Raw genomic sequence first — 15,600 nt, forward strand, 5'->3', positions numbered from 1 at the left:
AAATGTAATAAAGGTTTTTAATTAGCAGCAATTGGCCCAGACTTTATTGAGAAGAATTGGGCAAATTGTGTAGCCTTGGTTTTATGATGTTCGTAAAGAAGTGTGCCATAGACTTCATCGAGAAGATATGTGCACATTCCGTAGAGTTAATGTCATGTTGTAGTTTTTAGTACATAGACTTTTCAGAAATATTTCCCATAGACTGAAACATGTAAAGGAGTCTTAAGTGCATACAGTTAATATCATGTTGTGCTTTTTAGTGCATAGACTATATTATAAACATTTCCAGTAGATTTTATCTACTTTAAGAAAAAAAATCAAATGCTGTAGACATCATCATGAGGAAGTGTGCAAATGCTGTAGACATCATCAAGAACAAGTGTGGAAATGTTGTTGATATTATCAAGAAAAAGTGTGCAAATGATGTAGACATCATTAAGAAGAAGTGTGCAAATGCTTGAGGTTATATCTTGAGATGATTTCGGGGCTTAGCGTCCCCGTGGCCCAGTCCTCGAGCAGGCTTCCTTTTTGTTACACACCCCCAGGAAGCAGCAGCCCGAAGCAGCTGTCTGACTCCCAGGTACCTATGTACTGCTAGGTAACAGAGGCATCAGGGTGAAAGAAACTCTGCTCATTTGTCACTGCCTCCACTGGGGATCAAACCCGGAACCTCAGCAATACAAATCTGAAGCGCTGTTCACTCAGCTGTCAGGCGACCCACAGCTGTATACATCAAGAAAAAGTTTGCAAATGCTGTAGACATCATCAAGAAGAAGGGTGCAAATAATGTAGACATCATCAACGAGAAGGGTGCAAATGCTGTAGACTTCATCAAGAAGAAGTGTTCATATGCTGTTCACATCATTAAGAAGAAGTGTGCAAATAATGTAGACATCATCAAGAAGAAAAGTGTAAATGCTGTAGACATCATAAAGAAGAAGTGTGTAAATGATGTAGACATCATCAAGAAGAAGAAGAACTGTGGAAATGATGTAGACATCATCAAGAAGAAGTGTGTAAATGATGTACCCATCATCAAGAAGAAGGCTGCAAATGCTGTTCCCAGCAAACAATTTTAGGTTGCCACAACATATCTGGAAAGTATTTGAAAGTATTGGAAACGTTTGTTTTATCGTATCAGATACGATATTGTGTGTGGACTTAAATAGGTTTCCAAAACTTATAACCAAAACCTACGTATCTAACACTAATTTGAGATGTTGTGGCAACTTTACACTCCTAACATGAGTCATTCATAATCCATTCATATACCAATATGAATCTCTTATGAAAGGTTTGAGCCTATAATCTGAACCCTTTTCACATCTTTGTGTTTAAAGTTAAATTTCTTGAAATTAAATTATATTTTATATTATATTATTTTTATTATATTTTATATTATATTATTATTTTCAATTTAAATATTAAAACCAATTTAAGGGTAAAAAAAAATCAAATAATTTATATTTCCTTATTATTTACTAACAATTATAATTATTTACTAACGGAGAGAGGGGAGGCTGTACGGCGGAGAGTGGCGGCTGTGGCGGACAGTGGCGGATAGTGGCGGCGGGCGGACAGTGGCGGCGGCGGGCAGACAGTGGCGGCGGGCGGACAGTGGCGGCGGGCGGACAGTGGCGGCGGTGGCGTATAGTGGCGGCGGGCGGACAGTGGCGGCGGTGGCGGATAGTGGCGGCGGGCGGACAGTGGCGGCGGGCGGACAGTGGCAGCGGTGGCGGATAGTGGCGGCTGTGGTGGATAGTGGCGGCGGGCGGACCGTGGCGGCTGTGGCGGCGGTGGTGGACAGTGGCGGCGGGCGGACAGTGGCGGCGGCGGGCGGACAGTGGCGGCGGCGGGCGGACAGTGGCGGCGGCGGGCGAACAGTGGCGGCGACGGGCGGACAGTGGTGGCGGCGGGCGGACAGTGGTGGCGGCGGGCGGACAGTGGTGGCAGCGGGCGGACAGTGGTGGCGGCGGGCGGACAGTTGTGGCGGCGGGCGGACAGTGGCGGCGGTGGCGTATAGTGGCGGCGGGCGGACAGTGGCGGCGGTGGCGGATAGTGGCGGCGGGCGGACAGTGGCGGCGGGCGGACAGTGGCAGCGGTGGCGGATATTGGCGGCTGTGGTGGATAGTGGCGGCAGGCGGACCGTGGCGGCTGTGGCGGCGGTGGTGGACAGTGGCGGCGGGCGGACAGTGGCGGCGGCGGGCGGACAGTGGCGGCGGCGGGCGGACAGTGGCGGCGGCGGGCGAACAGTGGCGGCGACGGGCGGACAGTGGTGGCGGCGGGCGGACAGTGGTGGCGGCGGGCGGACAGTGGTGGCAGCGGGCGGACAGTGGTGGCGGCGGGCGGACAGTGGTGGCGGCGGGCGGACAGTGGTGGCGGCGGGCGGACAGTGGTGGCGGTGGCAGACAGTGGTGGCGGTAGCAGACAGTGGTAGCGGTGGCGGTGGCGGACAGTGGCAGCGGGCGGACAGTGGCAGCGGGCGGACAGTGGCGGCGGGCGGACAGTGGCGGCGGGCGGACAGTGGCGGCGGGCGGACAGTGGCGGCGGTGGCGGATAGTGGCGGCGGGCGGACAGTGGCGGCGGTGGCGGATAGTGGCGGCGGGCGGACAGTGGCGGCGGGCGGACAGGGCGGCGGCGGGCGGACAGTGGTGGCGGGCGGACAGTGGCGGCGGTGGCGGACAGTGGCGGCGGTGGCGGATAGTGGCGGCGGGCGGACAGTGGCGGCGGTGGCGGATAGTGGCGGCGGGCGGACAGTGGCAGCGGGCGGACAGTGGCAGCGGTGGCGGATAGTGGCGGAGGGCGGAGAGTGGCGGCGGTGGCGGATAGTGGCGGCGGGCGGACAGTGGCGGCGGGCGGACAGTGGCGGCGGTGGCGGATAGTGGCGGCTGTGGCGGATAGTGGCGGCGGGCGGACCGTGGCGGCTGTGGCGGCGGTGGTGGACAGTGGCGGCGGGCGGACAGTGGCGGCGGCGGGCGGACAGTGGCGGCGGCGGGCGGACAGTGGCGGCGGCGGGCGGACAGTGGTGGCGGCGGGCGGACAGTGGTGGCGGCGGGCGGACAGTAGTGGTGGCGGGTGGACAGTGGTGGCGGCAGGTGGACAGTGGTGGCGGCGGGCGGACAGTGGTGGTGGTGGGCGGACAGTGGTGGCGGTGGCGGACAGTGGTGGCGGTGGCGGACAGTGGCGGACAGTGGCGGCGGTGGCGGACAGTGGCGGCGGTGGCGGACAGTGGCGGCGGTGGCGGACAGTGGCGGCGATGGCGGACAGTGGCGGCGGTGGCGGCTGTGGCGGATAGTGCCGGCGGGCGGACCGTGGCGGCTGTGGTGGACAGTGGAGGCGGGCGGACAGTGGCGGCGGCGGGCGGACAGTGGCGGCGGCGGGCGGACAGTGGCGGCGGCGGGCGGACAGTGGTGGCGGCGGGCGGACAGTGGTGGCGGCGGGCGGACAGTGGTGGCGGCGGGCGGACAGAGGTGGCGGCAGGCGGACAGTGGTGGCGGCGGGCGGACAGTGGTTGCGGTGGGCGGACAGTGGTGGCGGTGGCGGACAGTGGTGGCGGTGGCGGACAGTGGTGGCGGTGGCGGACAGTGGCGGACAGTGGCGGCGGTGGCGGACAGTGGCGGCGGTGGCGGACAGTGGCGGCGGTGGCGGACACTGGCGGCTGTGTCTGGCGGTGGTGGCGGGCGGTGGCGGACACTGGCGGCTGTGTCTGGCGGTGGAGGCGGGCGGTGGCGGGCGGTGGCGGGCGGCGGCGGCTGTGATGAGTGGTGGCGGCTGTGGTGGGTGGTGGTGGTGGTGGGTGGTGGCGGCTGGCGGTGGTGGGTGGTGGCGGCTGTGGTGGGTGGTGGCGATCGGCGGTGGTGGGGGCTGGTGGCGGCTGGCAGTGGCGGCTTGCGGTGGCGACTGTGGCAACGGGCGGTGACGGCTGATAGCGGGCGGTGGTGGCGGCTGGTGGCAGGTGGTGGCGGTGGTGGCGGCTGGTGGTGGCGGCTGGTGGCGGGCGGTGGCAGCTGGTGGCGGCTGGTGGTGACGGCTGGTGGCAGTGGCAGCTGATGGCGGCTGGTGGTGGCGGTGATGGCGGCTGGTGGTGGCGGCTGGCGGTGGCGACTGTGGCAACGGGCGGTGGCGGCTGATGGCGGGCGGTGGTGGCGGCTGGTGGTGGTGGCAGCTGGTGGCGGCTGGGGCCGTGATGGCGGCTGGTGGTGGTGGTGGTGGTGATGGCGGCTGGTGGCGGGCGGTGGCGGGCGGTGGCGGCTTGTGGCGGCTGGTGGTGGCGGCGGTGGTGGGTGGTGGTGGTGGTGGGTGGTGGTGGCGGCGGTGGTGGGTTGTGGTGGCGGCTGTGGTGGGTGGTGGCGGTGGTGTCGGCGGCGGCTGTGGTGGGTGGTGGTGGTGGCGGCGGCGGCTGTGGTGGGTGGTGGCGGCGGCGGCGGTGATGGGTGGTGGCGGCGGTGGTGGTGGGTGGTGGTGGTGGCGGCGGCGGCTGTGGTGGGTGGTGGCGGCGGTGATGGGTGGTGGCGGCGGTGGTGGTGGGTGGTGGTGGCGGCGGTGGTGGTGGGTGGTGGTGGCGGCGGCGGTGATGGGTGGTGGCGGCGGTGGTGGTGGTGGGTGGTGGTGGGTGGCGGTGGCTGGTGGTGGTGGGTGGTGGTGGTGGCGGCGGTGATGGGTGGTGGCGGCGGTGGTGGGTGGTGTTGGCGGCGGCGGCTGGTGGTGGTGGGTGGTGGCGGCGGGTGGCGGTGGTGGGTGGCAGTGGCTGGTGGCAGGTGGCGGCTGGTGGTGGGTGGTGGCGGTGGGTGGTGGCGGCGGGTGGTGGGTGGTGGTGGTGGGTGGCGGTGGGTGGTGGCGGGAGGCGGCTGGTGGTGGGTGGTGGTGGGTGGCGGGTGGCGGCTGGTGGTGGGTGGTGGCAGGTGGCGGCTGGTGGTGGGTGGTGGGTGGTGGGTGGTGGCGGGTGGCGGCTGGTGGTGGGTGGCGGGTGGCGGTGGGTGGCGGCTGGTGGCGGCCAGCTGGGACACACCCTTCACCACTGAAGGTCTGAGCACAACTAACCATGTCTCTCTCACCACCAGAACAGTGTTGCCAGCTTGCGCTCTCAAAATGTTTCCTTCAAAGATTTTATATTATCTTTGAACAACAAGTTTGATTATCAAGGAAATAATGCATATATTATTGTCACATTAATACTGTGCAATATCTTATTACATTCCTGCTAAATAATTATAATTTGAAACAGGACAAAAAATCGCACATATATATAAAAACCAACATTAGAGATCACGAGGCCTAGGCCTAGGCCTATCTGTGACCACACATCCTGCTTTGCTGGCCTGCTACCCTCTCACACCTCACACTCTTAACTCTCTCATAATCACTCACTCTCAAACACTCTTATGCACTATTACTCTTACTCTCAATCACTCTTACACACTATTACTCACTCTTACTCTCAATCACTCTTACGCACTATTACTCACTCTTACTCTCAGTCATCCTTACTCACTCTCATACTCACTCTTACTCTGTCACTCTTACTCTGTCACTCTTACTCCCTGTCACTCTTACTCTCTGTCAATCTTACTCTCTGTCACTCTTACTCTCTGTCACTCTTACTCTCTGTCACTCTTACTCTGTCACTCTTACTCTGTCACTCTTACTCTCTGTCACTCTTACTCTCTGTCACTCTTACTCTCTGTCACTCTTACTCTCTGTCACTCTTACTCTCTGTCATTCTTACTCACTCTCAGTCACCCTTACCCATTCATACTCACTCTCTCACTCTTACTCTCATACTCTTACTCTCAATTACACTTACTCTCAATCACTCTTACTCCCAATCACTCCTACTCCCAATCACTCCTACTCTCAATCACTCTTATTCTCATTCTTACTCTTACTCTCACTCTTACGCTTACTCCCAATCACTCTTACTCCCAATCACTCTTTTTCTCAATCACTCTTACTCTCAATCACTCCTACTCTCAATCACTCTTACTCTCATTCTTACTCTTACTCACTCTTACTCTCAATCACTCTTATTCTCATTCTTACTCCTACTCCCAATCACTCTTACTCCCAATCACTCTTACTCTCAATCACTCTTACTCCCAATCACTCTTACTCTCAATCACTCTTACTCTCAATCACTCTTACTCTCAATCACTCTTACTCTCAATCACTCTTACTCTCACTAACTCTCAATCACTCTTACTCTCACTCTAACTCTCAATCACTCTTACGCACTATTACTCACTCTTACTCTCAGTCATCCTTACTCACTCTCATACTCACTCTTACTCTGTCACTCTTACTCTCTGTCACTCTTACTCTCTGTCACTCTTACTCTCTGTCACTCTTACTCTCTGTCACTCTTACTCTCTGTCACTCTTACTCTCTGTCACTCTTACTCTGTCACTCTTACTCTGTCACTCTTACTCTCTGTCACTCTTACTCTCTGTCACTCTTACTCTCTGTCACTCTTACTCTCTGTCACTCTTACTCTCTGTCATTCTTACTCACTCTCAGTCACCCTTACCCATTCATACTCACTCTCTCACTCTTACTCTCATACTCTTACTCTCAATTACTCTTACTCTCAATCACTCTTACTCCCAATCACTCCTACTCCCAATCACTCCTACTCTCAATCACTCTTATTCTCATTCTTACTCTTACTCTCACTCTTACTCTTACTCCCAATCACTCTTACTCCCAATCACTCTTTTTCTCAATCACTCTTACTCTCAATCACTCTTACTCTCAATCACTCTTACTCTCATTCTTACTCTTACTCACTCTTACTCTCAATCACTCTTATTCTCATTCTTACTCCTACTCCCAATCACTCTTACTCCCAATCACTCTTACTCTCAATCACTCTTACATACTCCCAATCACTCTTACTCTCAATCACTCTTACTCTCAATCACTCTTACTCTCAATCACTCTTACTCTCACTAACTCTCAATCACTCTTACTCTCACTCTAACTCTCAATCACTCTTACGCACTATTACTCACTCTTACTCTCAGTCATCCTTACTCACTCTCATACTCACTCTTACTCTGTCACTCTTACTCTCTGTCACTCTTACTCTCTGTCACTCTTACTCTCTGTCACTCTTACTCTCTGTCACTCTTACTCTGTCACTCTTACTCTGTCACTCTTACTCTCTGTCACTCTTACTCTCTGTCACTCTTACTCTCTGTCACTCTTACTCTGTCATTCTTACTCACTCTCAGTCACCCTTACCCATTCATACTCACTCTCTCACTCTTACTCTCATACTCTTACTCTCAATTACTCTTACTCTCAATTACTCTTACTCCCAATCACTCCTACTCCCAATCACTCCTACTCCCAATCACTCCTACTCTCAATCACTCCTACTCTCATTCTTACTCTTACTCTTACTCCCAATCACTCTTACTCTCAATCACTCTTATTCTCATTCTTACTCTTACTCCTACTCCCAATCACTCTTACTCCCAATCACTCTTACTCTCAATCACTCTTACTCTCAATCACTCTTACTCTCAATCACTCTTACTCTCATTCTTACTCTTACTCACTCTTACTCTCAATCACTCTTATTCTCATTCTTACTCCTACTCCCAATCACTCTTACTTCCAATCACTCTTACTCTCAATCACTCTTACTCTCAATCACTCTTACTCTCAATCACTCTTACTCTCAATCACTCTTACTCCCAATCACTCTTACTCTCAATCACTCCTACTCCCAATCACTCTTACTCTCAATCACTCTTACTCTCAATCACTCCTACTCTCAATCACTCTTACTCTCAATCACTCTTACTCTCACTAACTCTCAATCACTCTTACTCTCACTAACTCTCAATCACTCTTACTCTCACTCTAACTCTCAATCACTCTTATGCACTATTACTCACTCTTACTCTCAGTCATCCTTACTCACTCTCATACTCACTCTTACTCTGTCACTCTTACTCTCTGTCACTCTTACTCTGTCACTCTTACTCTCTGTCACTCTTACTCTCTGTCACTCTTACTCTCTGTCACTCTTACTCTCTGTCTCTCTTACTCTCTATCACTCTTACTCTGTCACTCTTACTCACTCTCAGTCACCCTTACCCATTCATACTCACTCTCTCACTCTTACTCTCATACTCTTACTCTCAATTACTCTTACTCTCAATCACTCCTACTCCCAATCACTCCTACTCCCAATCACTCCTACTCTCATTCTTACTCTTACTCTTACTCTTACTCCCAATCACTCTTACTCTCAATCACTCTTATTCTCATTCTTACTCTTACTCTTACTCCCAATCACTCGTACTCCCAATCACTCTTACTCCCAATCACTCTTACTCTCAATCACTCTTACTCTCAATCACTCTTACTCTCAATCACTCTTACTCTCAATCACTCTTACTCTCATTCTTACTCCTACTCCCAATCACTCTTACTCCCAATCACTCTTACTCTCAATCACTCTTACTCTCAATCACTCTTACTCTCATTCTTACTCTTACTATCAATCACTCTTATTCTCGTTCTTACTCCTACTCTCACTCTTACTCCTACTCCCAATCACTCTTACTCCCAATCACTCTTACTCTCAATCACTCTTACTCTCAATCACTCTTACTCTCACTAACTCTCAATCACACTTACTCTCACTCTAACTCTCAATCACTCTTACTCTCATACTCACCCTTACTCTCAATCACTTTTACTCTCACTCTTGCTCATTCTGTCACCCTTACTCACTCTCAGTCACTCTTACTTATACTCACTCTTACTCACACTTACACACTCTCTGGCACTCTCACTCACTCTTACTCACACTTACACACTCTCTGGCACTCTCACTCACCTTCAGTCACTCTTACCCACTCTCGCTCACTCTTACTCACTCTAGTTAATAAGAACACGCCAATATAAGACAACAAAACGTTTTCAGATTCTTCCACACCACTTTCCAGCAACTTTTATAATTTATATAAATTATCTTTGGGAATAATACATAAATTATATATTTAAACATGATATTAGTGTTTAGTGGAATGCATAAGGAGTCAAATTGTGTTAAAAAGAGCGATTTTTAGAAAATTTGGAAAACTACTTTTTTCTGATCATATTGTAACAAAATGTATTTTGAACGTTTCACTCAGCCAATATATATCATTCACAATTTATTAATGAATTTTACAAAAAAACACCATAAATTTTATATTTAAACATGTAAAAACTATTTGTAATACATTAGGAACAAAAAAGTTGAGAAAAAAAATTTATTATAAAACCTTTGTGTTTTTTTGATTAAAAGTTTCTCAAAGGCTCTCCTGCACCATTCTCAATGCAAATCATTCCCACGCGTATGGGAAGAGATAGACAAACGTTTTCTAGATGATTTGTGTTTGCTGGGTTGACATCATCAAGAAGAAGTTTGCAAATGCTGTAGACATCAAGAAGAAGTGTGCAAATGCTGTAGATATCATCAAGTAGAAGTGTGCAAATGCTGTTGACATCATCAAGAAGAAGAGTGCAAATGATGTAGACATCATCAACAAGAAGGGTGCAAATGCTGTAGACTTCATCAAGAAGAAGTGTTCAAATGCTGTTCACATCATTAAGAAGAAGTGTGTAAATGATGTAGAAATCATCAAGAAGAAAAGTGTAAATGCTGTAGACATCATCAAAAAGAAGAAGAAGTGTGCAAATGCTGTTGACATCATAAATAAGAAGTGTGTGTAAATGATGTAGACATCATCAAGAAGAAGAAGAACTGTGTAAATGATGTAGACATCATCAAGAAGAAGTGTGTAAATCATGTACCCTTCATCAAGAAGATGTGTGCAAATGCTGTAGACATCATCAAGAAGTGTGTAAATGATGTAGCCATCATCAAGAAGAAGTGTGCAAATGCTGCAGGCATCATCAAAAAGAAGTGTGCAAATGATGTAGACATCATCAAGAAGAAGTGTTTAAATGCTGTAGCCATCATCAAGAAGAAGTGTGTAAAAGATGTAGACATCATCAAGAAGAAGTGTGTAAATGCTGTAGACATCATCAAGACGAAGTGGATAACTGAAGTAGACATCATGAAGAAGAAGGGTGCAAATGCTGTAGACATCATCAAGAAGAAGTGTGTAAATGCTGTAGCCATCATCAAGAAGAAGTGTGTAAATGATGTAGACATCATCAAGAAGAAATATGTAAATGCTGTAGACATCATCAAGAAGAAGTGTGTAAATGATGTAGACATCATCAAGAAGTAGGGCGCAAAAGCTGTAGACATCATCAAGAAGAAGAAGAAGTGTGCAATTGTTGTTGACATCATAAAGAAGAAATGTGTAAATGATGCAGACATCATCGAGAAGAAGAACTGTGTAAATGATGTAGACATCATCAAGAAGAAGTGTGTAAATCATGTACCCTTCATTAAGAAGATGTGTGCAAATGCTGTAGACATCATCAAGAAGATGTGTGCAAATGCTGTAGACATCATCAAGAAGTGTGTAAATGATGTAGCCATCATCAAGAACAAGTGTGCAAATGCTGCAGGCATCATCAAAAAGAAGTGTGCAAATGTAGACATCATCAAGAAGAAGTGTTTAAATGCTGTAGCCATCATCAAGAAGAAGTGTGTAAAAGATGTAGACATCATCAAGAAGAAGTGTGTAAATGCTGTAGACATCATCAAGACGAAGTGGATAAATGAAGTAGACATCATGAAGAAGAAGGGTGCAAATGCTGTAGACATCATCAAGAAGAAGTGTGCAAATGCTGTAGCCATCATCAAGAAGAAGTGTGTAAATGATGTAGACATCATCAAGAAGAAATATGTAAATGCTGTAGACATCATCAAGAAGAAGTGTGTAAATGATGTAGACATCATCAAGAAGTAGGGCGCAAAAGCTATAGACATCATCAAGAAGAAGAAGAAGTGTGCAATTGTTGTTGACATCATAAAGAAGAAATGTGTAAATGATGTAGACATCATCGAGAAGAAGAACTGTGTAAATGATGTAGAGATCATCAAGGAGAAGTATGTAAATGATGTACCCATCATCAAGAAGAAGTGTGCAAGTGCTGTAGACATCATCAAGAAGAAGTGTGCAAATGATGTAGACATCATCAAGAAGATGTGTGTAAATGCTGTAGCCATAGTCAAGAAGAAATGTGTAAAAGATGTAGACATCATCAAGAAGAAGTGTGCAAATGCTGTAGACATCATCAAGAAGTGTGTAAATGATGTAGACATCATCAAGAAGAAGTGTGTAAATGCTGTAGACATCATCAAGAAGAAATGTGCAAATGCTGTAGACATAATCAAGAAGGGTGCAAATGCTGTAGCCATCATCAAGAAGAAGTGTGTAAATGATGTAGACATCATCAAGAAGAACTATGCAAATGCTGTAACCATCATCAGGAAGAAGTGAGTAAATGATGTAGACATCATCAAGAAGAAGTGTGTAAATGATGTAGACATCATCAAGAAGAAGTGTGCAAATGCTGTAGCCATCATCAAGAAGAAGTGTGTAAATGCTGTAGACATCATGAAGATGAAGTGTATGAATGCTGTAGACATCATCAAGAAGAAGTGCGCAAATGCTGTAGCCATCATCAAGAAGAGGTGTGTAAGTGCTGTAGACATCATCAGGAAGAAGTGTGTAAATGTTGTTGACATCATCAAGAAGAAGTGTGTAAATGTTGTAGACTTCATCAAGAAGAAATGTACAAATGCTGTAGACATCATCAAGAAAAAGTGTGTAAATGCTGTACACATCATCAAGAAGAAGTGTGTAAATGATGTAACCATCATCATGAACAAGGGTGCAAATGCTGTAGACATCATCAAGAAAAAGGGTGCAAATGCTGTAGACATCATCAAGAAGAAGTGTGTAAATGATGTAGACATCATCAAGAAGAAGTGTGTAAATGATGTAACCATCATCAAGAAGAAGTGTGCAAATGCTGTAAACATCATCAAGAAAAAGTTTGCAAATGCTGTAGACGTCATCAAAAAGAAGTTTGCAAATGCTGTAGACATCATCAAGAAGAAGGGTGCAAATGCTGTAGACATCATCAAGAAGAAGTTTGCAAATGCTGTAAACATCATCAAGAAGAAGTGTGCAAATGTTGTAGACATCATCAAGAAGAAGTGTGCAAATGCTGTTGACATCATCAAGAAGAAGGGTTCAAATGCTGTTCACATCATTAAGATGAAGTGTGTAAATGATGTAGACATCATCAAGAAGAAAAGTGTAAATGCTGTAGACATCATCAAGAAGAAGAAGAAGAAGTGTGCAAATGCTGTTGACATCATAAAGAATAAGTGTGTAAATGATGCATCCATCATCAAGAAGAAGTGTGCAGATGCTGTGGACCCCATCAAGAAGAAGTGTGTATATGATGTAGACATCATCAAGAAGAAGTGTGCAAATGATGTAGACATCATCAAGAAGAAGTGTGTAAATGCTTTAGCCATCATCAAGAAGAAGTGTGTAAAAGATGTAGACATCATCAAGAAGTGTGTAAATGCTGTAGACATCATCAAGACGAAGTGTATAAATGATGTAGACATCATCAAGAAGAAGGGTGCAAATGCTGTAGACATCATCAAGAAGTGTGCAAATGCTGTAGCCATCATCAAGAAGAAGTGTGTAAATGATGTAGACATCATCAAGAAGAAGTGTGTAAATGTTGTAGACATCATCAAGAAGAAGTGTGTAAATGATGTAGACATCATCAAGAAGAAGGGTGCAAATGCTGTAGCCATCATCAAGACGAAGTGTATAAATGATTTAGACATCATCAAGAAGAAGTATATAAATGATGTAGACATCATCAAGAAGAAGGGTGCAAATGCTGTAGACATCATCAAGAAGAAGTGTGCCAATGCTGTAGACTTCATCAAGAAGGAGTGTGTAAATGCTGTTGACATCATCAAGAAGAAGTGTGTAAATACTGTAGACGTCATCAAGAAGAAGGATGGAAATGCTGTAGAAATCATCAAGAAGAAGAAGAAGTGGGCAAATACTGTTGGCATCATCAAGAAGAAATGTGCAAATGCTGTAGACATCATCAAGAAGTGTGCAAATCGCATAGACTTAAACTTTGTAAAGGGAGGTATAAGTGCAGAGAGTTATTCTCACGTTTTTAGCGTGTGTGCTTTCAACCACCATCGCTGTCTACCAGTACTCCCCTGTTAACCAATATCTTCTACCAGCACTTCTCAGCCTTTCTTTCCTCCTTTCCTTTCAACGCACTATCAGCTCACCCATCTTGAGGTTATCTTGAGATGATTTTGGGGCTTTTAGTGTCCACGCGGCCCGGTCCACGACCAGGCCTCAACCCCCAGGAAGCAGCCCGTGACAGCTGACTAACACCCAGGTACCTATTTTACTGCTAGATAACAGGGGCATAGGGTGAAAGAAACTCTGCCCATTGTTTCTCGCCGGCGCCTGGGATCGAACCCAGGACCACAGGATCACAAGTCCAGCGTGCTGTCCGCTCGGCCGGCCGGCTCCCCATCCAAGCACTTACCATTTTTCTCCACTACCACCCTCATTTCCAACCATATCCCCCCATCTACCACTATCTACTTTTTTCACATCCTCATCTACCAACAACACCTCCACTCACAGTATCTACAACATCTCTCTACTAACACCGTCGCCCCATCTCCACCAACGCCAACCATCATCTAACACCCTCGGTGCCCTACCACCATTCCTCTCAACACTACCATGGCGGCACCACCATCTTCGCTACCTGCACCTTTTACAGCTACCACGATGCTCACTGCTAGCTTCCAACACAAACCGTGTGCCCACACCAGAAATTATAGTTCTGTTTTGTTATCACTGACGTCGTCTTTCATTCATTGTCATACGTTTTTCGTTAATTTCTTGTTTACACCAAAAAAAATTCCAGTATATATTTTTGTTTTACTCTATCAGTTGTTGAAGCAGTAGTAGTAAAGTGTTAGTTTACATAGATGAATACTTTCCAAAAGATCAATTAGCGCCAAATTTCGTTAGGTTACGTGCATATTTGGTGCATATAAGTGCATAAATTATGTGCCACGTTTACCCGGCGTCCTCCTCCTCCTTGTTTCCGATGCATCTGTTCCGTATCACTTTTCCATATATCTTTCCCCATAGACCACCCTTCTCCGTCCGAGCGGAGTGTAATCCAAGCCAAGTACACACTCTCCGTCACACACCCGCACCCTCTCCTACCTTCACAACTACCTCCATCTCTCGCATGACCAACCAGTATCTACCAGCTGTATCATTATCCACAAACTAGCGACCGTTCCTACCATCCAACATCCACAACCACCTCCACAAACCTCCTGGACAGTAAGCAGTCAGTCCGACCAGTCTGTCTGTCTAACCTTCCTTGATCGTACCTGTCCAGCAGACCTTGTGATACCCTACTCTCCTTATCATCTTCTTGGGCACCGTAACGCAGTTATTAAAGGTATGAAGTTCCACGGTGTTCCGTGGAGAATAATATCTCCGAATATCTCCAAGTATCTCCAAGTATCTCCAGGTGTACTTAGATAAAGACCTAAGTTCCCAGACAGATTCACTAGCAGATTATCAAAGGAGGGTCAATAAGAACACATTTACACGGATAATAAGATATTTAATTCGTTCACCTGTCACACTACCGTTACCCCCGATCAGCGATCGTAGTGTTGAACAATAGTGACACTGATCCTGATGAAATAGACCATATCATAGCAGAAACATCTCAGTATGAGGATGAGACCCAAGAAAAGTTTAATCGTCTACTTGATTTAATAAATACACATAAAGTAACACCTAACCTAACAGTACCTCAACCCAGTACAGCTCATACAGAGGCACGTTTACCTCCTTTAGATTTGCCCCCCTTGGCTGGACTGGATGAAGGGAATTGGGACACTTTTTGGACATCCTTTGATGCCCATATACATTCCAAGGCATCCATAACAAAAGGAACTAAATTCTCTTACCTTCAAAGTCTCCTCAAAGGGGAAGCTAAAGAAGGTTATAGCTAATTTGTCTCTTGAGGACAATAATTATGATATAGCTATACACCTGTTGGAAGTTAATTACTGCAACAAGGAAATAAGTGTAGCTAATCTTTACTATCAATTAGTGGATATAAGTCCACCTAGCAGTCGACCCGACTCCCTTCAAGAGTTTAGTTGGAAGTAGAGTCCCTTGTGAAAGCATTCGGTACAATGGTAAATGTGCCAGCTTCAGAATGGTCACTGAAACTGCTCTTTCAAAGGAAACTTCCTTGAAATATCTTAGCAGAAATCTGCTCCCATTACAAAACAGAGGTCCTTTCCCTTGACCAGATTTTCGAGGGACTGAGAATTACTGTCAACAGGCCGTAGGCTCATGATAAAATAAAATCTGAACCTAATCAGTCAATCACTGATTAATCAATGAAATTAAGGAATACACCAATTATGTCCAACAAACATAAATCTAAATCAACTACCTCCACTCCCAGATGGAAGAGCGGTAATGTATGTACGTATTCAGTAAGTCCCTCCAAACCTGAAGTCAATGAATCACCCAAAGCTTTGACATCTACGACTACAGGATGAAGAAG

The 15,600-nt window shown here is 47.3% G+C and overlaps 3 protein-coding genes across 3 annotated transcripts; all 3 read left to right on the forward strand.

The window, feature by feature from the left end:
• The first annotated feature begins 338 nt into the window (after positions 1 to 338).
• On the forward strand, positions 339 to 9,732 carry LOC138352658 (uncharacterized). Its single transcript, XM_069305229.1, has 3 exons — positions 339 to 445; positions 713 to 944; positions 9,484 to 9,732. The coding sequence occupies exons 1-3, from the start codon at positions 339 to 341 to the stop codon at positions 9,730 to 9,732; spliced, it is 588 nt and encodes a 195-aa protein (XP_069161330.1).
• Positions 9,733 to 9,827: 95 nt separating this feature from the next.
• On the forward strand, positions 9,828 to 11,420 carry LOC138352659 (axoneme-associated protein mst101(1)-like). The gene is made up of 3 exons (XM_069305230.1): positions 9,828 to 10,160; positions 10,257 to 10,790; positions 10,887 to 11,420. The coding sequence occupies exons 1-3, from the start codon at positions 9,828 to 9,830 to the stop codon at positions 11,418 to 11,420; spliced, it is 1,401 nt and encodes a 466-aa protein (XP_069161331.1).
• A 117-nt stretch (positions 11,421 to 11,537) lies between these two features.
• Positions 11,538 to 15,194, forward strand: LOC138352660 (probable DNA repair protein RAD50). Its single transcript, XM_069305231.1, has 3 exons — positions 11,538 to 12,417; positions 12,691 to 13,110; positions 14,998 to 15,194. Exons 1-3 carry the CDS (start codon positions 11,538 to 11,540, stop codon positions 15,192 to 15,194), a joined length of 1,497 nt encoding a protein of 498 aa, XP_069161332.1.
• The last annotated feature ends 406 nt before the right edge of the window (positions 15,195 to 15,600 follow it).

This window comes from Procambarus clarkii, chromosome 54 (genome assembly GCF_040958095.1).
Source record: "Procambarus clarkii isolate CNS0578487 chromosome 54, FALCON_Pclarkii_2.0, whole genome shotgun sequence".
NCBI lineage: Eukaryota > Metazoa > Arthropoda > Malacostraca > Decapoda > Cambaridae > Procambarus > Procambarus clarkii.